General features: G+C 35.2%; 1 protein-coding gene across 1 annotated transcript in view; it reads left to right on the plus strand.

Moving 5' to 3' along the window:
- ZC3H6 (zinc finger CCCH-type containing 6) overlaps positions 1-25,551 on the plus strand; it is a 70,394-nt gene extending 44,843 nt beyond the window's left edge. Inside the window, exons 4-12 of the mRNA XM_046661895.1 lie at positions 2,476-2,752; positions 5,236-5,369; positions 9,785-9,901; positions 10,511-10,622; positions 11,901-12,010; positions 12,412-12,665; positions 13,952-14,460; positions 15,042-15,275; positions 17,654-25,551. Coding sequence (XP_046517851.1) covers positions 2,476-2,752; positions 5,236-5,369; positions 9,785-9,901; positions 10,511-10,622; positions 11,901-12,010; positions 12,412-12,665; positions 13,952-14,460; positions 15,042-15,275; positions 17,654-19,122 — 3,216 coding nt within the window. The 3' untranslated portion in view covers positions 19,123-25,551. The remainder of the gene's footprint in view (positions 1-2,475; positions 2,753-5,235; positions 5,370-9,784; positions 9,902-10,510; positions 10,623-11,900; positions 12,011-12,411; positions 12,666-13,951; positions 14,461-15,041; positions 15,276-17,653) is intronic.
- Positions 25,552-26,907: the final 1,356 nt, after the last annotated feature.

Raw genomic sequence — 26,907 nt, forward strand, 5'->3', positions numbered from 1 at the left:
TTTCTTTTAACCTAAAGCACTTCATTTAGTCTTTATTTAGCATTACTTGTTGTGCAGGTTTGCTGTCAATAAATTCTCATAGCTTTTATTTATTGGGAAATTGTTTATTTCACTCTTACTTTTAGTAATTTTTAATTTTGTCGTAATGACTTATAGAAAAGTTGCAAGAACGGTACAAAGAACTTCTGTATCTCTTTCACCCAGATTCTCCACTTGACGTTTTACAGCATGTGCTTTGGTTTATCCTTTCTCTCTCTTCTCTTCTCTGCAAAGGGATCTAATTTGCCTTTAAGCCCATTTATTAAGTTCTTAATTTCAGTTTGTGTATTTTCCCCTCTAGAAACTTATTTCTTTTTCAAATCTTCAAAATAATTTTTATAGTTTCTAGTTCCCTGCTGAAATTCTCATACTGTCTTTTGAAAATACCAAAAGATAGAATATAGTATTAACTTCTAGCTATTAAATTGGAGGACTTATTATATTTTCCCTTTTCCTCATCCTTGTTTAGGGTCTCCTGTTCCCTTATTTTATATTTACAGTGATTGCCATGGAGCCAATTTCTGTTTTACAGAAACCAAACCTGCCCCCACAGACATTCTAGCAGGGTATATAGCCTAATAATCAGTCAGCAAAGTGATTAGAGAAACTATATCCTTTGGTACAATTTATAGTCTTCTTCATTTCTTTCATCTTTTCTCAGGAAGGCTTTAAAAAATACTTGATAGATCCTTGATGATGAATATCTTTTGTTCATTCCAAATGATGGACATGTGAAGCAAAAGGAGATATTCTCCTAGCCTAGCGAGCTGGGGCTGCTCTATAACCCGTTGTTCATTTAGGGCTTTCTGGAGAGCTTGCACCACATGGGTGGTGATCTGATCCAAACACTAAACTCCTCAGTAGGCCACATTAGAGTCTTTGAGTGCAGAAGGAGCCCTGAGGTGAGAGGTTTGCATCAGTAGAGGGCTACGAGGAATTTTTGGAGTTGGAAAAACTTGGGAAGGGGTAAACTGAAAGTTTAGGGATAATTGTATTTAAAAGGGTAGGAATATGGAGATTATTTTTGTAAAGGCTGTGAAAAATCAGAGAATTGAATTAATATTAAGAATTAAAAGCTTTTATGACAAGCATCTAATCTCCAGAGAAAAATTCGTGCTCTCGCATTAACAGAGTAATTCTTTAGTCATGAAGCATTGAAATATATCATCAAAGTATTAATATAGTCACATTTTTATAAGAGTAAATGTAAGTACCATTCAACTAATTAATCTTCAACTTAACCTAAGCAGTTATTTTTTGTTTTATTTTCATAGTGGCTTTTTAAAAAAATGTCAGAAACTCTGCCTTTTAGCTACAGTTGTAAATCATCTGAATTTCTGAAGAGTGACTGAGAACAGTTATACACTTTAAAAATACAGCTTAAAACAAATCAGAAATCTAATACAATGTCTTCAAAATTTAAAATTTTGATGAGCTACTTGATTTTCTTGATTGCTTTAGTTGTTTTTTTCCCCTCTATTATATAATTACTGAGAAGATCTTAATATTTCTCTGCATTTTTTTAAAAACACATATACATGTTGGTATTATGCCAGGGCAGGATTTTTATATCACATTGAAAATGTACTAAGCTGAATATGAGTCATGGTCTGGGTTTTTCTGGATCCTCAAGTTGTAATTCTGTGCACCTTTCTCTTGCTTTCTTATTAAAAAAATTGACAGAAGAGATGATAGAACTAATAAAAATATTTCCGTAAATAGAGATAGCTTTGAATACTATCATTAAATAAACTTCTGGGACTAAAGTATATTGTTTTCACATGCTTTAGTAAAGAAGCTGTAAAATTATTAATGTATACTGTAATAAGTAGTTCCTCATGAGCAGTTTATTTAATAGATGTTTTTCACTATTAGAGAAATCTCTGTTTTTTTGTTAGACCTCAGATGTAAACATTTTCTTTTTATAAAATTTTCTACACATATAGTTTTAAAAAATATATAATATGCTTAACATGTTATTTGGGAATTTTTCAGTGTTAGGAGAATATATATATTTTTCTACCCCACCCCAAGCTATTTTACTATCTTTTCCTTATTTTCAAAAAGATCTTCTCAGTTTTTTGGAGAAGGAATTCATGTAAGATGGTATAAATTTTTAAGTATTCCTGTGTGTACAAATATTGAGTTATGGGACATGGAAAACAAGAAACATGGGACATGGAAAATAAAAAGTGAACCAAACACCCACCAGCAAGGATCTATGAACATTGTAATGTTTAGTAATATCAGGATAGCGTTTAGCTTTTTTTTTTTAAATAGTATCAAAGATAAGTACTAACCAAGAGACAGAACTAATAACTGTCTTTTTTTCTCTTTTTTCTTCCAACTTTCTGGGAGAAAAAAGATGTTCTGTGTTACTGTTAATTCCTATATATAACTGAAAAATCCTGATAATGATTATCCATTTTCACTTAGCGTGGACATATATCAGGAAGTTACATAACATCAAAGAAGAGTCAACATAACAAAAAATTTAAAAGTAAAGAATATGATGAGTACAGTACCTACAGTGATGACAACTTCGGTAACTACAGTGATGACAATTTTGGTAACTATGGTCAGGAAACAGAGGAAGATTTTGCCAGTCAGCTGAAACAATACAGACAAGCTAAAGAAACCTCAAATACTGCTTTAGGATCATCATTTTCTAAAGAATCAGGGAAAAAACAAAGAATGAAGGGAGTTCAGCAAGGTAAGTTTGAAATTCTCAGTCCATTTTTGAATATGAGAACCTTATTAGAACAGGTAGCTATGGAGTAAAAACTTAAATTTCTTAGCCCTTACTCAAGATGAGCTTCTTCTTGTGGTTCCTGAATTATTTTTGCTTTATTTGTAGTCTTTGAGTGCAAAAAATCTATAAATATTTCAATCTGTATGATATCTTAATATATGAATTAGAAAGCTATCCTGATATTTTAAAAGTATATAAAAATGTAAAACAACTTTCCTGATATGTTTTCCTGTCCCTTCTGTATGATATCAGTATGCTGAAAAAATAACCACCTTTTTCAGTTGTCTTTATTACTCTACATATTACTTTATATTTTAGACCTATAAGGACAGAATTCTGGGAAGCTGTTCTTTTATTAGGCTTTAAAATAATGGCAATCGTTTCTGTTATGCAAGTGTATTTAGGATTGTGGACATATCCTTCAAGATTGGAAATAAGAACATAATCAAAAAAAATTTATGGAGTGATCACCTATTCATCTTCTATATTGAGGTACATGGTCCCTGAAGAGACCAGGGCAGGTTGCCATAGAAATTTTGGGTCACAGAAGGGTCAAATCAACCATAAGAATTGTTCAGTCAGTATGACTGCTTCAAGAAAACTGGAGCTAGTCTAATACCTTTGTATGGTGACAGATGGTTACTAGATTTATCTCAGTGATCACTTCATAACGTATATAAATGTTGACTCACTATGTTGTACACCGGAAACTAATATAACATTGTATGTCAACTATATTTTGATTAAAAAAAAAGAAGAGAAAACTGGAGCAAGATGAGGCTGAGGCAAATTAGTGAGCACCCAAACCCTATGTAGCTATCCTTTAATTGTTGAAAAAAGGAATGAGTAAATTTGGTTATTTCTATGACTTTATTTTTTCTTGATTTCCTAGTAGAACTCCTTTGAAAAATATGAATCTAGGCTTTGATGAAGTAAAGAGAAAGGAATTTGTCTATACAGATGCTATTGTAATCAGAAAGTTTGTTCCTGGAGTCTAGACATAGTGCTGGCAGGGATCATTCCACTTGCGGAATAAGGGGAATGTGGAGAAGCCTTGCTCATACCTTCCCACCTGAAGTTTTTCCTTTCAAGCTCTTCCTCTTTGTTCTGTTAAAGAATTAAGTGTTGCATGTTATTTTTGACGTTCATTTTTCTCCCTGAATTATGAAAGTAATATACAGTCAAATGCAGAAAACTTTTTCTATGTGTAGAAAAGATAACCCAGCAAAAATCAAAGATGAAACAAAAATATTTTGAACCCAGAGATAATTACTGTTAGTATTTTTGTTGTACATTCTTCCAGAATTTTTCTGACAATTATTTTTTAACAAAAAACTGCACATACTATTAGAATTTGCTTTTTGTTCTTAACTACAGATTGTATCTCATTCTTATGTTAATGAGTAGCTTTTAATGCCTACATAGTATTAAATAGATATATCATAATTTGTCTAACAAATTGTTACATTTGTTTGATGGTAATTGAGATTTAAGTTGCACCCAGTTTTTTCTTTTAATTCTGTGATTAATCATGCATATTTATATATATCTCAGAAAACATCTTGGCAAACTTTTTTCTTAAGAATAAATCCTGAAATGTAGAATTGAGTCAAAAGACATAGCCACACATTTGAAGATTTTTGATCTGTATACATACCAACTTATATCCAAAAAAGTGATGTACCAATTTATAACACACCTGCCAGTGTGTGAAAGTGCCAATTTCTTCAAATCCCTACTGATACTATTCTTTGAGGTGAAAATTGGTGTTATTTTTTAAATTTTAATTTCTTTGATTTCTTTTAATGAAGTAAAACATTTTTTTCACTTATTTATTGGCTGTTTTGTAGGTTTAAGGTCATTAGAAAACTCATTAGTTCAATATGACTTTGGTAAAATGAGAAATCTCTTTATATTGTAACTTACTACCCTAATATATAATTTTTGTAATTTGAATATCTTTTTAGATATTTTAAATATCAGGTTTTTCAAAACTAAAAAACAAGTATACCTTTTACTTGGAGATATATGGTATCTACTCAGAATTATCAGTAGAAACTCAATTTGCTACAAATTAACCACTAATACCTATAGTGTTTTCCTTAGAGATGAATCTAATATTTAATTCTCTTTAAAAAAAAGAAAACACGGTTAATTTTTTATTCTAAGGAAAACTGAAGTGAATAAAACTAGATTTGACTTCTCCAACCATGTATTTTCTTGTTCTTTGCCTTCCTTATGTTGTTAACATCCCTTAAGAAACAAAAGAATAAGAAGCAGTACCCAGGAAGTGAAATGTAAAGATTGAATTAATTTTTTCGTTGAATCTAGAGGGAATACACTGTACATTATAGACTATTTAAAATATGCTATTCCCTATAAACCAATAGGCTGACAGGTGTGCTGTTTTTCTATACTATTTGAGTACATTTTAACTTTTTTAGGTATTGACCAGAGGGTTAAAAGTTTTAATGTTTGTCGTGGACGTGGTTTGCCGAAGAAAATCAAACGCAAGGACCGTGGAGGAAGAGCCAATAAAGGTCCTAATGCCTTTTCAGGAATGGATGACTTTCAAGAGGTACTGAGAATTTGTATATAATGGAGAGAGGAGCTTTTCCATCTTTTAATCTATTTGGCTGCAAAGAAATCATTGTGGTTTTAATGCTGCTTTCCTAGTAAATGAAATATTTCCAGCTCAGATCAAATTAATATAAATAAATTCCACTCAAAATTGTTGCTTTAATTAGTCATGATACTAGTATAGAGATGCAAATTCACATGGCCTCAAAATAAAATTGGTATGTCTGAAAGCAAGAATGTATGCTCTGTTAGTTCTGTTGTGCTTTTCCTTCCTAGGAGTCATCCTCCCTAGATGCAAATGGCAATAAAATGCTAATAGCTCAGTATGTAGCAGGGCCAAGAAGGAAGATAGTGGTAAATTAACTTACTTATTAGAGTTGAAAGCATTGAAAGAGAATAAAAGGAGATATTAGCGGTTGGAAGAATGAACTTATGTGCCTTGTGTATAGTAGATATTGAATAAATAATATGTGGAAATTGAGTTAAACTCTGAATACGTACATTTCAACTTTGTAACAGGTCTCTGGATTAGCAATTTATTGTGATGTGAAAACACTTGGTTTTCTGATCCCTACGTTTAAAGATAATGGGAAAAGATTTCTTGATATGTGCTCGTTAGTATACTATTTAGGGAGATGTTAATAGGTGTGACCTAAAAAAAGAAATTCAGGCCCAAATAAATTTGTGAAACCCAGCACATGCCACCCTACTCTTGGGGATTCTCAGTTGACATTAATGTATTAAAGTCTCTGAGCAGGTTAGGCATGAAGAAACTCAGTTTACTTTATTCGGCCGATCATTTTCAAAATTTACTTGACCATAAGCACTTTTTCCCCCACACACTTATTAACATACACTGAGCCACTCACACTTCCAGGGAATAGCAGCTCTGGAAACAAGCTTAGAATTTCTCTAATTGTACCCTGCCTGTCCATCTTCCTAAATACCAGTAGATCTCTAGAATATGCTGCTTTCCCTAGACCAAATTAATATGAATGCTTTCTAAGTAAGCCTTCTCCTATATCCAATACTTACACCCTATACCTGAAAAAAATTAGCTTCCAAGAAAGTGTGATTTTGAGCAAGTTACCACCTGTCTCTGAGCTTCAGTTTGCTCAATCTGTAAAATGAGAGTATAGTGTTAAATTAACTCTAAAGGCACCTTCCAGCACTTAAATTTTAGATGTTTACAGGTCTGGGCTGCAACCAAAAGGTTCTTTATCATGTAATAGAAAATCTGAATAAATTCTTTCTTTTGTATTCATCAGATTTAGAATATTTTTGTTTTATCAAAATTTAAATATGTTATTGACTATGTCAGTTTATTAGCTGACACAGGAGGTTTTTTCTTATGATTCCAGAAACAACCATGAGAGTGCTAGAGCCCAAGAAAGCAGCTCATGTTCAGGAGTGGTCAGGGGGCAGTCCATTCAGAGTAAAGCAAACATGCTAGAGTAGCCAGCGTAGATCCGTTTCCATCCTCGCCCTTTCAGGAGGTGACACCCCTCACAGGCCAGATAAATTCAAGGATACCTGCATGTTCACAGTGATTTTCTTGAAAACTCAAGAATAGTGACAGAATAAGCAAATTTTTGATGGCTTTTAAAGACTTATTCCTTCTGTTGGGGATAAAACTTAGAGTGTTTTAGTCTTTATAGTAACTATTAAATTTTCTGTAGATACATATTCTTGTCTTGGTAGATCTTTTCATTTCTTCTTATATATTAAAACAAATATTTTATGCTCTTATTCCTTGTACTAATATGTCTTCTGGATTAAGTAAATTTTAAAATGACCAAGTAGGTAGTTTGGTTTTCCCTCTCACCCCTCCGTGTTGTTTGAATTGTTTTTTCTTAGAGATAGTATAATCTGGCGCAGAGTTCGATCTTGACTGCTAACTTTGCCATGTGGCCTTTGGTGTAAGTTACGAACTTCTCTGATCTTCAGTTTTCATATTTGTCCAATGAAGGTGATGAACTAAATTACTTCTGCAGTTCTTCCATCAATTAAATACGCGGTCTTAAGGGTAGAGGACACTGTGGTTCTTGTATAAGTTCAAACTTAAAGGATGAGATCTTCTAAGCACTTTATTTTGTCCTACAATTTTTTGTTAAAGTTGCTTTAGGTTTTCTACAATACCTTAATTCTATGTAATCAGGTTTCCCATAGTTACAGATACTGAGATACTTTCTACTCATTTAAATTGACCTAAATTAAATTTTTAAAAACTGCACAATCCTCTCTTAAAACAATGAGGCGTATCATTGGAAAGTAACATAGACAGAAAGGTGAACTATTAATGAAACATAGGTAACAACTTTGTGCATTTTCAGGGGTTTTTTTTGGTGATTACCTAATAGTTTTACATTTTAATTTCAGAGTTATATTCCTTAAGTTGGCCCATTGATTTTGCATAATGTACTCTCTTTGGCTGCCTATTTTATTACAGCCACAATTCTTTGTATAGAAGGAATATGGGAGCTGGTTGTTTATTTCTACTTGTTCTAAATGAACCCACAAATAGAAAATGTTTATGAATCAAATTTATATAGATTTCAGATATTTTAAATGATCCTATCAGAGTATAATATAAGCAATGTCATGGTTTCCTGGGGTAATTTGGGTATACCTATATTTTTAGAAAGAACCTTTTGGAGTGTCTGTTTTCTTGGTATTCTTATACTTTTTTTCAGAATTCTTATGGTAACATATGTATTTCAGTTGTGAGTGCTGAGGATCAGATTTAAAGCTAGCCATCTATTCCCTCAAGTGTTTGCTGTGAGGTAGTTTCCTATTTTCTGTACATTGTGCTTTGTTCTCCATCTCCTAGCAAATTGAGGGGAAGGGACAACTGAAATCAAATCAGAAGAGCGAGTAGTTATTGAGTTCCTATGATGCGCAAGGTGTGATGCATGCTAGATGCTTGAAAAATAATGCTGCTTTATAGAGCTCACGGATGTAAGTCCCTAGCATAGCTAAGCATCATACTCTCTTGTCACTCTGTCTTCTTATATTCATGGCAAAAGTTGAACAGGGGCCTGAGGAGAACTAAGGAAAACAAGGAGGGCTGTGCGATGTTTCTACCATAGACTTCTTTTTCTTAATTATTTTTTTGGGGGCGGGGGGGGTTGAGAAAGATTGGCCCTGAGCCAACATCTGTTGCCAGTCTTCCTCTTTTTGCTTGAGGAGGATTGTCCCTGAGCTAACATCTGTGCCAGTCTTCCTCTATGTTGTATGTGGGACGCCGCCATAGCCTGGTTGGTGAGCAGTGTGCGGGTCCATGTCTGGGACCTGAGCGTGTACACCTGGGCCGCCAAAGCAGAGCACATAAACTTAACCGCGATGCCACTGGGCTGGCCCCTTCTTAATTTTTTAAAATTTAAAAGTTAAGGATAATACATCCTCTCTGGTTGTTTTTTATTTTTTCCTAAAGAAAGTAAGAAATAACCACATATGCAAAAAAATCTCATCTTTTAGAGATCTTTCTGGAGACATACACTGTGAAATGTGGGGGTGTATTCTTTTACTCTTTTTTTCTTTGTCTTTATTATAAAATTGGGATCAATTTTTCACTTAGTATTGTGAATATTTTCTTATGTCCCCAAATTGTTTTTCCGTCCCATCATTTTTTTTCCTTCTTCTCCCCAAAGCCCCTCAGTACATAGTTGAATATTCTGGTTGTAGATCCTTCTGGCTCTGCTACGTGGGACACCGCCTCAGCATGGCTGCATGAGCAGTGCTAGGTCCATGCCCAGGATCTGAACCAGTGAAACCCTGGGCCACTGAAGTGGAGCGCATGAATGTAACCACTTGGCCATGGGGCCGGCGACCCTCCCATCATTTTTTAGTGACTGCATAATATTCTACCACCTAAATGTATCATAATGTATTTGACCTAGTCTCCTAGTTTTGGATGTGTAGAGTCTTTCTAGGTTTTTTATTTTTATTTTTTACTATGTAAGTAATTTTGCAGTAGTTATTTTTGTGAATAAATCTGTGTGCTTCCCTGATAATTCCTTTGGAATAATCCTGAAAAGTACAAATTCTGTGTCAAACAATGTGGATAAGTCTTTTGTAACATACATATCAATAATACATGAGTGCATATTTTACTGTACCTTTGCCAAAACTGAGAATTAGTGTTAATTTTCAAGCTTTTCATAATTTTGTTTTTAAAAATGTAGTTATACATCCTCATTAAAATAGAAACAGAGTTCTTTGCAACCATTAGTAGCAATAAGCAGTTTACTGGAAGCATATCTCTCTCCGAATAACTGAATAGCATGAGAATGTCCAATCTTGACCACTTTTAGTAGTCAGTTTCTACTGCTTTCCAGATCCGTTTGACTATACATTTTAATACCTATTTAATATTTCATATGTTGCATTGAAATGAAATTTTTTTTCTTGCAGTATAGTAAACCAGGGAAAAAATGGAAAGTTATGACTCAGGAATTTATTAATCAGCACACAGTGGAACACAAAGGAAAACAAATCTGTAAATACTTTCTGGAAGGGAGATGTATTAAGGTAAATTTATAAGGGTATCATAAATCATTTTAATTTCCAAAATAATCTTTTAAATTTAAAATCTTTTTGGGGGTGGTTAGTTTTTCACTTCTTGTATAGTTATAATAAAACTGGTTCTTCAAAATGTATCTTGCATGGAAATACTGTACATCAGAGCTCATTAATTATATTCTGGGACAGTAATTTGTAGAAATGAGTTTTTTTGACAAACACGTAACTCTGTGTGGCAAATACTGTTCAAAGTGGATTACTAATATTAAATGTTTTAATCTTCAGCGAGCCTATGAAGTAGTTACTGTTATTATCCCCATTTTGTACATGGCCAAACCAAGAGGTTAAATAAGTCCCCACAGTAGCTCAGCCAGAAAAGGTGAGTACTAGTGGGACCCAGGCAGCATCCTCTGAGTGTTGCTCAGGCTGCCTCTCTGCACGTAGCCACATCCACTCTCTGGGGCAAGAATTCTGAGGGATTGTTTGAATTATTATTAGCTCATTATTTAAAGACTGGAGATAGGACCTTAGTTCCACCATGAAACACCATGGAGAAAATTCAGTTGTTTCTTTTTTCTCTGTTTTCTTACTTTCTTTTCTTTTCTTTTTTGTAAACAGGGAGATCAGTGTAAATTTGATCATGATGCAGAGTTGGAGAAGAGAAAAGAGATCTGCAAATTTTATTTACAAGGATATTGTACCAAAGGAGAGAACTGCATTTATATGCATAATATCCTTTTTAAAAAAATATGGTAATCAAAATACTGAGGTTTTAAAAAATCATAAGTACAACCTAGAAAGCCTAGTTGGATTTTAAATTTAAAATAGCACATTACATAAATCAAGTGTAGTCAGCCTTTGTACTTCAAAAGGGCAAACTGAGTTTTATTCTTTAGGGAAATGAAATAACCTCCCTTTGCAAAAAGAATCTATGAAATAAAAGTACTTTATATTTAAAATATACAGCTTATAAGTATTACAAGAGACTGTGCTTCCTGAAGGAGTAGTTGGCAAAGTATTTATTCTATGACTTAGTTATTTTCCTTAGGTTCATAAGTAATAAATTATCATCATTGAAAATTATAAAATCAAAATTTCATCAAATCTTGCCACCTAATGATAAGCACTGTATAGTCTTCCTTATTTCTCCCTTTGGAAATATGTACATTTAAATTGTACTTCTGCCCCCACCAAAATTTGCATTTCAACTATATATAGTCCTTTTTTAAAAAAAATAACATATTGTGCATCTTTCCACGTTAATCTCCCTTCCCTCCCTCACATATCTAGCTGCTTACTCACTACCATTTATTACTAATGGAGTCTTTCCTCACTGATTTGAAACTCCATCTTTATCATAGATGAAATGTTTATATGAATGTTTTTTCCCAGACTGTTTGGCTCCGTGGATCTGTTTGCCCTTGCGTCTCTGTTGCTTTGTTGTGATGATTTCTCCCTCACCAGCACACTGTGATGTTTGGTAGAGTCTCACATTTATTTTTCCAGATAAATGTTAAAATAGTCTCATCTAGTTCAAAAAATGTTTAAAAAAGTGAAAAATCTCTGTTATCACAGATCTAAATGTAAAAAATGAAACCATACAAATACTGGAGGAATACGTGAAAGGATTCCTTTATATCCAGAGGAACAGATAACTTCCTCAAATGTGACTGAGGTGGCATCCCACATGCCACAACTGGAACGACCCACAACTAAAAATATGCAACTGTGTACTCGGGGGCTTTGGGGAGAAAAAGGAAGAATAAAATCTTTAAAAAAATTATTTCCTAGTGTTAGTAGAGTAAGAGATTGAAAAAGTTTTTGAATGTTTTGCTGCATAATTAAAATATTTGATCTTAAAATAAAAATTAAATTATCTGGCATGATTGTAGAAAATTCAGTACAGTATATAGTAATACAGTCTTACTGATTCAGACACTTAGGTTTTTTGGTTTAAAAATATTAAAGTTTGATTTTACTTGGTCTATTCCTTAATGTTTTTATTTACATGAATTTCCATGCAAGTTCTATCATAGTGGAGCAAAATGTTACCAAGGAGACAACTGTAAATTTTCACATGATGATCTGACTAAAGAAACAAAGAAACTTTTGGACAAAGTGAGTAGTGTTTTTGCACCTTGATTATTTGTTAGGTCTCTCCATAGATTCATTTGGCTAGAATCATGTTTAATACATCATATTTTTAAAAAACTCTGGAGAAATCAAGGATTTGTTATTTTATGTTTTATTCTATTAATATAGTGTGTTAGAAAAGCAGAAATAGTGGACCAGGAATTAAGAATCTTTTATTCTTATCCTTGTTCTGCCATTAAGAAAGCTAATTTACTTTGAGAAATATGCTTTTTCTCTTTATCAAAAATGAGTTAGCTATCACTAATCTATTTCAACTTTAATATTTTATTTTCCTGTTAACAAAACTAGTTTACTGAAGTCGTCACGGTTTTAAACATGAGGAAGAAAGCTTGTTTTGAAATAGTAATCTTTGCCAATTATTTTAGGTGTTGAATACTGAAGACGAACCAACAAATGAAGATGAGAGAGAATTAGAAGAACTTAGAAAGCGTGGTATAACTCCTCTTCCCAAACCTCCTCCAGGAGTTGGGCTTCTGCCAACCCCACCAGAGCATTTTCCGTTTTCTGATCCTGAAGATGATTTTCAGACTGATCTCTCTGATGATTTCAAGAAAATTCCATCTCTTTTTGAAATAGTTGTAAAACCTACTGTGGATTTAGCACATAAGATAGGGAAGAAGTAAGTTAAAATTTTAAGAAATGGTGACATTTTTCCCCTAAGAATTCTTGTTAAGAAACTAACTTATATTGCATGTCAGACTTAGGTAGAGATAGCAGATAACTGGCATACCCCCCATTGCTGCTTCCCCCTCTCTCTCGTCCCCGCCTTTTGCTGCCCACCCTTCGTGCTTTCCTCTACAGAGTCCTTAATGGAATCCATAACGCAGCTTCGGAAACCTCTCCACTTAGTAATCCTGAAGGACATTGCCCAGTGGATGCAATTGGCGTCCCTCTCACCTTGTTATGAGGCTGCATTGTCACTGATAATGTCTTCAGATAGTGGGTAATATGTCTTCAGCATATTTGGATCTTTTAGAGAGGTATTTCCTAGAGCTATTAGAGGAAAAACTCTGGGTAAGGTGGATCCAGTTTGGCATTTTCCAACAACACCATTCCAGTCCTTCTGCCCATGCCCCAGTGTCTGTGCACCTGGGCCCTAAGTCTCATTGTCAATTATTCTTTTAACCCTGAATGCTCAGGGGAGCAATGAGATCTCAGCGAATGAGGAACAAGATATCTATAGCAAATATCACAATTAATGTGAACCATTAAAAGTATTTCTATTAAGGTCAAGAAGACAAATGTGTTCATGGTTTTGCTAATATCGTATATCAGATCCTAGTCAATGCAAAAGAGGAAGATATAATGGATATAAAAATTAGAAATGGAGAGGTAGATTCATTATTTGGGCAGTTTCCCTCAGTAAATCCAAAGGAATCAACTGACAAAACTATTAGAAATAAAAGTTAAATTGGTAAGAGGTCCAGAAAGAAGAGCAACATTCAAAAACTAAGTGTTTTTATATGCCAGCAATAACCAACTAGAAATTGTAATAAAAGTTGTGTGTTTACATAGCATAATTCTAATTTTGTTATTTAAAAAAAGGTCTATGTATACTAGAAAAAGGACCAATGCCTAGAATAGAACCAATCAATTTTATCTCTGGGTTGTAGGATTAGAGATGGTTTTTATTTTTCTTTGTTCTTTTCTGTATTTTTCAGAATATCAATAATGAGTAGGTTTTATAATGGCTGATAGTAAGCAGCAATTAAGAAAACTGTGGGCTAAAACGAAGGCAAGATGTATATGTTGGTGTTTCTGCTTGTAGATAATATGAAATAAATTGCTTCTTAAAAACATAGTATTCTGATATAGAAAAACATACTTAACCAATATCTATTTAGAAATGTAACATTCTTGTTTGCCTCTTTTGCACTAAGAAGTCTTTTTTCTTTCTGTCTATAGGCCACCAGCATTTTATAACAGTGCCTCACCACCAGGACCACAATTTCAGGAAAGCAGCCCACATCCTCAACATATCTATAGTTCTGGGTCAAGTCCGGGTCCTGGACCTAATATGTCTCAGGGACACAATAGTCCTGTGATGCACGCAGGCTCCCCTGGACATCATCCATGTGCAGGACTTCCTGGTCTGCCAATGCCACAGAGCCCACCTTTGCCACCTGGTCCACCTGGAATTGTAGGCCCTCACAGTCAAGCTGGAGTACTTGTTCAACCAGATACACCTTTGACACCACCAAGTATGAGTGGTACTTACCATTGCCCGGGCTTTCCAGAACACATAATGAAAGTACCTAGAGAGAATCACTGTTCTCCAGGTTCATCACACCTGCAAAATCCTGGTGAAATGCAGCTCACTGATTATGAGTCCCTACAAAACCCAACTGAATTTTATGATAATTACTATTCACAGCATGCTGTACATAATTTTCAGCCTCCCAATAACTCTGGTGGTAAGTTTGCCTTTTGATATAACTCATTTCTAATTTAGAGTCCTTTTTTTTTTTTGCTGAGGAGGATTAGCCCTGAGCTGACATGTCTTGGCAATCTTCCTCTCTTTTTGCTTGAGGAAGATTAGCCCTGAGCTAACATCTGTGCCAGTCTTCCTCCATTTTATATGTGGGTCATTGCCAAGCATGGCTTATAAATGGTGTAGGTCTGTGCCTGGGATCCAAACCTGCAAACTCAGGCCACCAAAGCGGAGCACACCGAACTTAACCTCTGAGCCATGGGGCTGGCCTCTAGAGTCCTATTTTTAGAGTCCTATTTCCATTGAAAGCATGATAAGATTGTATGTTTTAAATAAAGCTAAGTAAAATGTGATGTAATTGAAACTTTAAAATATGTTTTAAATATAACCAAACATTTATGACAATAGAACTTTAGATAACTTTAAAAAATATTTACAATCACATAATTTGATAATCAAATGTGGTTATTATTAGCATTTCAGTTTTTTGTAACTCACAGTGGTACTGTCTAGTAGAGTTTTGTGCTAAATCCATGTCTGTCTCTTTTCATGTTATGTATGTAGATGGGATGTGGCCTAGTGAATTTGCCCAGCATCAGCCTCCCGTTGTTCAAGACTCACCTAACCGTGGGAGTGGGTCAGACAGCAGCAGCAACCTAACAGGCCACGGTCCCCTGCCTGCACCAGGTCTTCTCCCTGCAGTACAGAGAGCTCTTTTTGTCAGACTTACTCAGAAATACCAAGAAGGTGAAGAACCAAGCGGCACCCAACCTCAAAGGGTGCCAAGCAAGGAAGAAGGTATGTCAGGTATAATAATGGTATTTTACCTATTTAGATCACTCAGTTCCTAGAATGATCTTGACTAGGTTAAAATTTGAGAAATGGGTTTCTCTGAACTATCTATTCTATTTCCAACTTAACTCATAGCTCCTTTCTTGGGATTGATTGTGGTTTCCACTGCCATTAATGTGTTAGTAATTAATTGTGAAAGGTTTGACTTGAAGCAGTGGATAGACCTGAAGCTAGAGTGCAAGGCCTGGGCAAATAGATTTGCTGTTAAGCCTCTTTTTTTTTTTTTTTGGAAGGAAAGAAATAGAACAGGAACAGGACACCTTCCAGTTCAGGAATTTTGACTTCTAGCCCAAGTTCAAAGTGATTTAGTTGTTAGAGAAAGTTTTATGGGCCTAGGCTGTATACTTCAGGTTCTGCTATATTATTAAGAAATATTATTTTTAATATAAAAGATTACATGGTGACACTGTGTACCTTAGTATTTTTGATATTGATAAGTGTATGGCGATTAGTTAATTCAGTTAAGGAGAGAAAAGTTTGAAGCATCCAGTTCTTATGAATTACAAAATTGATATATTTGGCCACTCAAACATAAAATTTATGAAGAACTGTGTAAAACTAGATAACACTAGGTGGCTACTAGCTATTATATGAACATTATTTCTTACATTTTGAAAGAAGGTAATCATTAACTTCATTTATTTAACATCACAGGGAAATGAAGAATTTGTAATAAGTTAATTTCCTGTGCAATTAGGTTTACCCTTTAAATGCTAAAACTTAATTTTAACACTCAACCATCTCAATGGTAATCTTTCTATAGTCTTACAGAGCTTTATATTTTCATAAACAAGAAAGTTAAAACTTTTCCAGATGATATAAAATTTTATACTATATTATGCAATTAGTGATTCTTTATGAGGGTTATTTTCTCTGTATACAGAAAAAATCTTGAACAGCTAGGTTTTTTTATGTATGAGTTCATTTGTATAAATTTTAATCTGTCCTTTAATAAAAAGCTAACTATCATTTCCTATCGAATATCTGCTTTCCGTTGGCCTGTCTCTGCTGTCCTACTTTCTTTCTGTTCTGTATTCATTGTCATTCCAAAAAGGATTTGAGACTGCTCATAAAATATATTGACATGAAAGTGAAAAGAAAATAAGAAGTAAATTCTATAAGGGGTGAAATTTCTATACGGAAATATTTAAAAGAACTGCAACAGGTAAAAGTGAATCACAGGTCCAGCTGTAGGCTTCCGGGAGGTCAAAGAGAAGAAGAAAAGAGATCTAGTGTCTAGAAGTAGTTTTTTCACACTGAGATCTGAGTAAAACTTTTTGCCATTGTGATATGGTATATACTAATTTAAACCACATCCTCACCCTAAATACCAATGCTTGTTTTGTGAGCTCTGCTCTGTTCAAATTAAGCGTGTAACACTAAAGTTCCATGTAGTAGAAACACATTAGTGAGCAGTGAAATGAGGGAAAATTAAGAATATCTATGATATTCTATCGATCCAAGGTATTCTAGGAGAGAGAGATATATATATATCTTGCCAATTCAGAGCCAACCTATGTATGTTTTAATGGAGAGGAAGGAGACTTGCCCTCCTGAAGTATCAGTTTATAATCTCTTCTATTCTACTAGAGAGAAGACCTCTGGTAGTTAAGCTTCTTAACACCGTGTCTAACACCCTAGGGGTGTCTTTAGGAGTAAGGCCCAAAGTGTTCTCACGAAGTTAAAGTATATACATTATAGGACATTAGGTTTGTTTGTTTATTTTTTAATTTAATGTTTGAATAGCTAATATATTCACATAGGGCAAACATCTAAAAATAGAATAAAGCGTAAATAGTAAAAGTCTCCACCTCATCCCTCATTTGCGCAGTTCCCATTGCTTCCTTAACCATCATTATTAGCATTTTGTTTTCTTTCCAGATGTTATTTTTATGTCTCTCCATTGTTATCTTGATAAATCCAGAGCTATGAAGCTAAAGGATTGCTTGAATTAAAGATATCCAAAACATTTTAGTATTCCTTTCCAGGAGTAGTTTCCCTTCTTTCCCAACCCTGTCATACCACATATACTTCTGAGTTCCCTTTGGCCAGTTGGAATGAAAGGTCTGTCTTTTCTCTGACTGGAAGGACATTACACATGTTCTAATATTGCACCTCTTTCTTTACAGAGTATAGTGACTGAATTGATCATTGTCATACCTCATCTTATCTTGTTCCAGTGTTGAAACTCTGGCATTTCTGTCATGCATTTTCTTGAAGTTAGACTACACTTATTTCAGAAATAGTATGTGGTTTTTTAAAATCTTAATTAAGGCCAAATATGAATGCTTCATTCTTTACAATAAGTTTTTGTCTGCATTTAGATGATACTGTTAACTGGTATTCCAGTAGTGAAGAGGAAGAAGGAAGCAGTGTCAAGTCAATACTGAAAACATTACAGAAACAAACAGAAACTTTAAGGACTCAGCAACAACCTTCCTCAGAACTCAGCCCTCCTACTGATCCAAGACTTGCTAAAGAGAAAAGTAAAGGAAATCAAGTTGTTGACCCTAGACTTAGGACTATCTCAAGGCAAGACATTAGAAAATCTTCTGAGTCTACCCCACTGGATCTTAGACTTGCATGGGATCCCAGGAAATTAAGAGGGAATGGAAGTGGTCACGTAGGCTCTTCTGTTGGTGGAGCAAAGTTTGATTTACATCATGCCAGTGCTGGCACTAATGCCAAACACAAGAGAGGAGATGACGATGATGAAGATACAGAAAGAGAACTGAGGGAAAAAGCTTTCTTAATACCTTTGGATTCTTCCCCTGGTATGATGCTCCAGGATCCAAGGTCACAATTGAGACAGTTCAGTCACATTAAAATGGATATTACCCTAACTAAACCCAACTTTGCAAAACACATTGTATGGGCTCCAGAAGACTTACTTCCAGTCCCTTTACCTAAACCTGACCCAGTGTCTTCAATCAATTTACCTCTACCCCCTCTGATAGCTGACCAGAGGCTCAATAGGTTATGGAATACAAAAAGCGACCTTCATCAAAACACAGTGCCCACTGATTCAAAATTAGCAGCCAAAGCCAAAATTAACACAACAAACAGAGAAGCCTACCTAGAACAATTTGGAGACTTACATAGTTCGGGAAGTAAATTAGGAGATCCTAGGCTGCAAAAAAATTTTGATCCTAGACTTCACAGACTGCATAATGCAGAGTCTCATCAAGCAGTTATGAAGGATTCACATACATCAAAGAGTGCCCCTCATTTAGCCAGAGCAAACCCTGGTTCATCACAGCCCTCAAGGGCAGTAACTAGCAATTCTGGTCCTGGGGTTTTGCCTCCATATGCTCCTAAGCTCTCATCTTCAGCTGGCCTTCTACTGGGAACTCCGAGTTCAGTTCTTAGTGGTATCAGTTTGTATGACCCTAGGGAGCATATTTCATCATCAACATCAGAACTAGCCTCAGAAAACACAGAGAACCAGAAAAAAAGTGGTAGTTTAAAAAGTAGTGATAAAAACGAGGCTTCTGGAGAAGGAATTCTGCCACAGAAAACCACTCCAAACGTGGACGTCACTGCTGATGGGCCAGCTGACCCACAGGCAGATATTCTCCTGAGTTCTGGTATGGTTCAGGTCCCAGCAGTGCACAGTCTTCCAATTCAGGCACTCACAGGCTTAATTAGACCCCAGTACAGTGATCCAAGGCAGTCAAGGCAGCAGGGACAGGTGAGCCCCACCCCTGATGATGATCCCAGTAGAGAAACAGATGACAAATCTCTAAAAGAGGTCTTTAAAACTTTTGATCCAACTGCTTCACCATTTTGTTAGCTATTGTGTAATTAAGCTATTCTTTTCACTCTTGTGACTATTGCAGTCCTCTGCTGTTTTGTAACTGGTTTACCTCTATAGTTTATTTATTTTTAAATTATGAACACTTTTCAGCTGCTAGTATCAGAACCACATGAAATTATATCCTCTGAAGCCTGTGGTATTTTATATAATATTTTTATAACTTTAAGAGACTGTAGTCATTGACATAGAAACGATATATCATGTTAGCTTCAGTAGAAGGACTTTTGTTGTAAATAAACCATCATGAGCTCAACACTCTGCCTGGATACATGCCAGTTGTCTTTCATAATCAATGTTTAGATAAATGATTACCACTTTTATATGGTTGTTAGTTTCAAGCAATATGATGTACATTACTTTTGGGAAACAGTATTTTGACTAGGATCCTCTCTATTTGTCAACACAGAACTGATTAATATGTAATACTAACTGCTAACTAAAATGTAAAATGAAGTAAATCATTTTTTTTAATCACAGCAGAGCAATTCATGTTTAAGGGCATCACTTTTATTAGTATTGGCAATATTATTTGTGTAAATGAAGCATTTGAATGTCCTATCTTTGAAAAGTATTTTATTGTATACTGTATCATAGAAGTTGGAGATATATAAATAGACTGTTTTACTAAACTGAAAAATTCCCAAGTTCTCTAACATAACTTTTTAAATTTAATTTTTCATATTAAATAGTTATGAGTTACTGCTCTGTTACATTGTGGTGTTTGTGTGTTTCAGTGTTTTTTGTCTTTAGCAGCATAATTTATATTACTTTTTCAAATGATGTAGCTGCAGTAATTGTATTCATCATGACTTTGGCAATTTTTAACACAATTTTACAAGATCCAGTGAGAGTCTGTAGTGATTATTGAATTGATAGTGTTTTAAATGTCCGGGTTCTATATTTTTTCGTAAATAGCAAGAAAACACAGATTGCAGGTAGAGTCAAGTGTATATGACTATGAATAAGACGCTCAGCTCTCACCTGACTAGCATTCTGTAGCAGAGGAACCTGCCTGGTGTTTTAAGTATTTACTGTCCTCAGAGTTTGGAAATTCCCTACATTGGTTAGCAGTTGTATTTTTATGAAAAATAATTTGTACTCATTCTTGTGTATTTATTGCAGTATATAAATAATCGCAGCCCTACTTGTTTTTTACCTACATTATTTATAACTGAAACTAAGTATTACACTGTATTCATATCTTGAACTGGTGGTATATGACAGTGTTTGCTGGTAACAACTCCAGTAACTAACTCGGAAAGAAACATTTAATTATATAAGATAATGAAAGTAGAGGAAATCGGTCCTTGGATGAAAACAGCTATCCTTTAGAAGTGATTTTAAAAATATACAGCAGGATATTTCTGTGTGAACCTAACACTCAGATAGCATGTGGTTTAATATTAATACATATCCTTTCTATGTGCTTCTTCACTGTTTACTTTCTTTTTGCCTCTGATTCCATGCTAAAATGGAGTTACAGTTAAGTGAACAAGAACTCTGCCTACCTGAGAAGTTCATTGTGTTCTAAGTGGAAAGACAGTTGTTCAAGGGAATGGGAATTCCTACTGTTTATACTTTGGTTACATTGTTGCCTAAAATGACTCTGGGTAACATTTTTGGGTTAAAAATGCAGTTTAAAGCCACCATAGAAAGTATTTTCAGACTTATTGTCCAACGAACTTTATTGTTAAATGAAAAGTCAATAAAATGGATAAAACTGACAGAAAAAAATATATATGTGTGTGTATACATATATACACACACTTATATTCCAGTATAATATTCCTTTATCAGGATAAATCAGTAATACTGCTAAATTTTAGTAATTAAATAGAAATTTTTAGCAAATATTTAATTTACTCTTGTATTTTATAATTATTGTGTTAAGTAATGCTGTTTACTTTTAAATATCATACAGAAAAAGATAATTTGGCTTGTTAAAGACCAAAATGGAATCTAAATTCTTAACAGAAGATCTTTTTTACTACTAAAAGAGATGTTAAAAGATTAATTTAAAAGTAAGGTTTAAAAACTGTTAATGTAAATTATAATGTTCATTTACTCAGTATTCTTGAGCTCCTGTTACATCAGCTAGTGTCCTAAAGGCTATTTTACAAGAAAGGTTGAACTTGCTTTCAAATTTAACAATATATCTTATATAAAAATATTTATGTTTAAAATGATGATTTTTGTGATACTTTTTTATTGAGATAACTTTTGCTTAAAGGATGCTTTATTAGAGCCTGTCAACCTAGATTATTTTAATATTCTTCTTTTTTCCTGTTTTCTCACCAAAATTTAATAAGTAGCCATTTTCCCCAGTGAATAAGCTCCTCTTTAAGGTGAATTGGTGTCTTTAGGATCCATGTAATCTGATTTACACTAGTACACTGAAAAGTATGTTATGTCCCTCTTCTTAGAAGCTGCACATTTAGAGATAACAGAAATAACTTGTGTCTTAAAAAGGTCTGGAACAGACTCATTGGTTGACATGTAACTTACCTATTCATACTGGTTTGTGACAGAAGTTTTATATCTGTTTGCTTTGATATTGAATAGAGTGGGATATATCAGGGTGTTGAATTGGGGTGCCCAGATGATCATAATTTATACTGAGCGACTGCTTTCTCATATCTTCTTTAGTTTTTGCTCCAAACTCCTGTCTCTGGAGCTTTCCCAGTTAGACCTCATTCTGAACTTTGAAAATGAACCAAATGTTGGAGTAATTTCCAACTCTGTCTGAGCATTACATCTGCTATGTGGACCCTCTGTGTTAGCCAGCTGTATGCTTTGATTGCAGCCTAATCATGAAATGATGTTTGCTTGGGTTTCTGTTTGTCTTTGAACCTGCCACAGGACTTTAAACAGTAGTTCTTCCTTGCTAGTCCTGCTTATTTTAAGAGAGGGCAGAATAGTTGATTAGTAAAGAAGTCCTGTACAAGCCTTCATATAAGCCACTCTGCTGAATTAATGAGAAGGGAGAGAGGGAGGAAGGGAGAACTTACGAGGGCTGGAGGTGAAGGACAGTGTATTCATATTCTTCTTCTCAGTTGATTTATAAGTGTTTTATCTCAATGTCCAGTTCCTTATCTGTGAAATGAGTATAAGTTTGCTCACAGATTTGATGTAAAGGGTAAATAATTATTAAATTGTTCGTAAATGTTAAATTGCTTTATAACTTTCACAGACATAATCATTACAGTTCCACTAGGGTGCATTAAGTTGTACAATTTCCAAAGTAATATGGTTTGTGTGGTTCACCAATTTTATGAAGTTTCAAATGGTATGCATTGAAGACACGATAAATTGCCTGAGAAGAGTTTTTCAGAGAATATTAACCCATCAAGTTAGCAATTTCCTTAAACGTTTTGCGTGTCACAAAGGACACAGGACTTTCCTATTTTAGAGCTGCCTTGACTTGTAGTGACCATTCAAGATCTGACCTGTCTGTCCATTTTATACAGGTTGGATATTGCTGGAGGGCTAAAAATGGTATGACAGTCATGTTGCATGATGTGTTTGCTTACATCTTAGCATGTGTGGTCTGGGCGAAGTGGCCAACTCGTTCAATATAGGAGCCATTGGCTCTTAGAAACAACAGGGAAATTTACTCCCACCTCTTAGTATATATTTCTGCAAGCATGTGATGTTGAGGTCTTTCTGAGTGACCGCTTGCTTGGTAAAGACATCATTTTCCTTTGGTTAATGGCAACTTGAAGTTTGGAAGTTCCTAGGGACCTAGATGTGAGGTCTTGTCCAAATCTTTCTATTTACACGACATAGAGTCTTAGGGTGGAAATGTGCTCCCTGATTCACCCTTCTGGGCTGAGGGCTGCACCTTGGATATGGTCTGCGGGCAAGCGGTGCACTGATAGGGCCCCAGCAACCTTCAGTAACGGGACTTTCTAAAATGAAGACTTGTATCTTTTCAGAAGTGGTTTGGCAGCACTTGATAATATTATTAATGTTCAAAATTAAGTCTAGTAGGATGTATGTTATTACTTAATTAGTTTAAATAAGGCTTAGTTGAGGAAATCTAAGCTTTGACAAATGTAACCAAACAGGGCCTGAGGATTTACAGCTGTTTCCCTCACTTGTGTGTAATGATTTGACATTTGGGTAACACCTTTTCCCCAAGTGGCTTAATGGGACTTGCAGAAGCAGTTTGGGTAGCTGCCAATTGCTGTGTTGCTGGGGTTTTGTTTTTGAGCATGTCATTTATCAGCAGTACCTGCCAGTTGTAACGAAGCCCAAATTAACCTGCCTTTCTTGGAAAGGGTACAGACCTAAGAAAGGATTTTAGGTTAACATCAACATAATATTTAGAAGTTTTAATTTTTAAATAATAAATAATAAGCACATTTTAAACTGGATTTTATGCTTTCGGAGGCAGGACCCATATGTTTCTCCTTGCTTTTCTGTTTCCCCATAGCACCAAGCCTATAGGCACACAGTGGGTGCTTTGTTAACTGCTTGTTGATTACTTCCTCACACCCATCCAAGTTTAAATCTTACAGGTGCTGTCAGCTACTAGAGCAGATGTGGCAGAGCCATTCCATGATCATATTACAAAGAGTAGAACTCATAATTATACCTCTCTCAGTAGACACAGGGCACCTCCCTTCTCTTTTGTTGTCTCCCCTTCGCCCACCTCACAACCAAACAATGTGAAGGTAGGATTATGGCAGCTTTACTTAGGAGCGAAGTGTTTCTACAAGAAGTCATAACTCTAAGAGTCCTCCAGACTCAAAAGATAACTTTACTACTACATGGTGAAAGTTTGAATAGATCATAGTTTACTCCTGTAGATCTATGAAGGATTCTTTCTGTAACCAGAGGGAACTTTAGAACCAGCCTTATATTTTTATTTTAAAATATATTTCTCTAATTTCCCCCTTCCTGTTCTCCTCAAAATATCAACCAAAATTATGAAAATGTGCCTAACCTAGTGACTTTCCAATAGCATTTAAAATTACTTTTCTCCTAACACCATGAACAGTTATTCACCCCTTCGAGTCATGAATTGGACACTAAATTTGGGTCTTGGGTCAGGTCCATAAACACCCTTCATCACCCTTTGGAATAAAACCAGCATGTGCTACAGTTGGCAAAATCATCGTGGGCATAAAGAAAATCCGTTTCTTCAAACGAGATTGCGAGTTCTTGGAATAGTATTTTATAGCATTGTTTATCCTTGAATCTCTTGTTTTTTAAGTGTAGAATTTATAAGAAAAAAGTTATTATACAGCTAACTATAGCATTTTAGAAGAAAATCAGCTCTGTGAATCATCAGGCTCCATACTTCTTGGCTCGTTACTCTACTGATTTTGATCCCTCCATGAGGGGATTAAGGTTGGGAGGAGCGGTGAAATTTATGTTAGTTGATATTATTTTATCAGAGGTCTCATATATGGTTTATTGTAAAGGAATTAAATATATAGAGGCCTAATTTTTAACAAATTAGCCATGTTGTTCCAAACCTCCATTATGAGCATTATCTTGGGGTTAGTTGTCAATGATAGACTTTACATTTTATATGCTTTTTAAATAGAGAAGGTGAAAAATAATAAAGTAATCATTATTACAGGTAAGTGGTTTTAGTCACCTCTATTTTACAAATGTGTGCCCTCCAAATGCTTGAGAGGGAAGTCAAATAAGATAGGAAAGTATCTTTTTAGGAGGTTGAATGATGTTTCCTTATAAAAATGACAATCAAGAAATAGTCATTTGTATACTTAATTGCCAAAGTTTTAAAAAATTTTACATTCCTTACCCTAAACCCAACTGCTCTCCCATCCAGGATTCAGAAAGGGCTCAGCATAGATCCAGGGTCCCAGGGCCCAGGTCATTTCGTTTTTAGTCTAGGCCTTCTGTGCCTGCATGTGGCAAGGGCATTGATGGCACCTGTGTCCTAGGACACAGTGTGTGTGTGCGTTTGGAGGCAGGGGCTGTGCCCAGACTTATATTCACCCCTTTCTATCAGATCCACAAGTACCACCTGTGGGCTGAAATCCAGGTTAAGCCTATTCAGTATCAGGTAGTTTGGGTTTTTTTTTAAACTTCTTAGTGTTATTCACTTCCCCAAATTCTATCTCAAATGTTGGGAAATGCTACCTTGACTGTTTCACTTTGGAAGGTTTTAGTAGATACCAATTTAATAGGGCAACTAAATTGTTAATCTCCTGTCTGTTCAAGAGATACCAGCAAAGGATGTATTTTGCATAATTCATAAATTATTCAACTTATGGACTAACGAATCACTCGATAAAATCAGGAATATCTCTTATTCCTTCTCATTTACCCATAACTTTTCCAAGTTACATTCTGTTGTTACAAGTTTCTGTAATTTTTTTCTGTGACACCTTTCTATTGTCTAACTTTAAATAAAAGTGTTTCTAATAATATCTGTCTGGCAGTGCATTGCTTTGCTTTAGTCTCCAGCGTTTAAAGACAGAATATAGGAGAATCATGTCCTCATATAAGAGCTTATAAATGAACCCATCCCGAGCTTTCCTGAAAGGAGGGACTAGTAGTAAGCTGTTTGTCCTTCCAGGTAGCCTCAGTGCAGAGATTGCGCTTGCCTTAACCACACAGATTAACAGCAGTCTAGGCCCTATTTCCTGTTACTGCTTTCATTCCAGGAAATATCTCCTACATTAGCTTAAATTAATTTTCTATTAAAGGATCTGAATCTGAGAGGATGCTAGCAAATATACTGCTTAGAGTAGAGCAGGAACTCTTTAGGATCAAAATAGGCTCTCATCGCAAGAAAGGCTCTCAGAGAGCAACTGGCCCTTCTTGCCTCCAACATCAGGAGTAACAAAATGGTCGTGCCTCCCTCAAAGGTCAGGAAACCTCATTAAAAGATGTTTTCTGGCTTCTGTTCTAGTTTGTTCAGTGGCCAAGGACACACTGTCTCGAATAAGGGAGGCTAGTAGATTACTGGATTTAATTATTGGGCCACTCGTTGTAGAAACTGCTTCCTTGAGAGCTAGCACAGTCTGGTCCTGATGCACTGTCTCCTGAGCAATGTAACATTGGACAGGGCAGGACTGCACTGAGCATTGCTTTCCTCATCAACAAAATGGGGAATCATTACTTAGTTAAGAAAGATTGTCTGAGCACTTAGCATGTGCTATTAGGTGTTGAGTTACAGAGGTGGATAAGATGGACTGCTTTTTGAATACGACTTACGGCAAAGAGAGTGAAGTCACATTGCTTTATGGTGAATATTAAATGATCAAGCACACAAGGATACATTTTAGAGACTTTAAGGGGCAGAAGTATAGTGGACTTAGTGTTACATAATTTTTTAGAATCAAACCATGCCCTTCTCTAACATCCTCATATTGGTGGCAGTTCCGCCCCTTTGACTTCATCCCCTACAATGGCACGTCTGTCTGCCCAGCATTTTAGAGCCCCGTATGTGCTACTTGGGTGATGGGCAGTGTGCTTGGGGACTTACATGCATCATCTCACCAACCCAATCGTTAGTATTCAGGGCATACTTACGCCCCGGGACAATCCAGTGAGGCAGACCCTCATCCGCATTTCAAAGATGGGCAAACAGCGTAGAGAAGGTAAATAGCTTGCCTAAGATTACACAGCTGGCAGAGCCAGGATTTAAACCCACTTGCCTGGGCCAAAGCTAGTGTTCTTGCCTACAATAAATACTACTTTCCAGTATTCAGAGAAGGACATTGACTCTTTTAGATCCTCAACTATGGTTGCAACTTTCAAGACTTCATCCCATGTGCA

The sequence above is a fragment of the Equus quagga genome, chromosome 5 (assembly GCF_021613505.1).
Source record: "Equus quagga isolate Etosha38 chromosome 5, UCLA_HA_Equagga_1.0, whole genome shotgun sequence".
Taxonomy (NCBI): domain Eukaryota; kingdom Metazoa; phylum Chordata; class Mammalia; order Perissodactyla; family Equidae; genus Equus; species Equus quagga.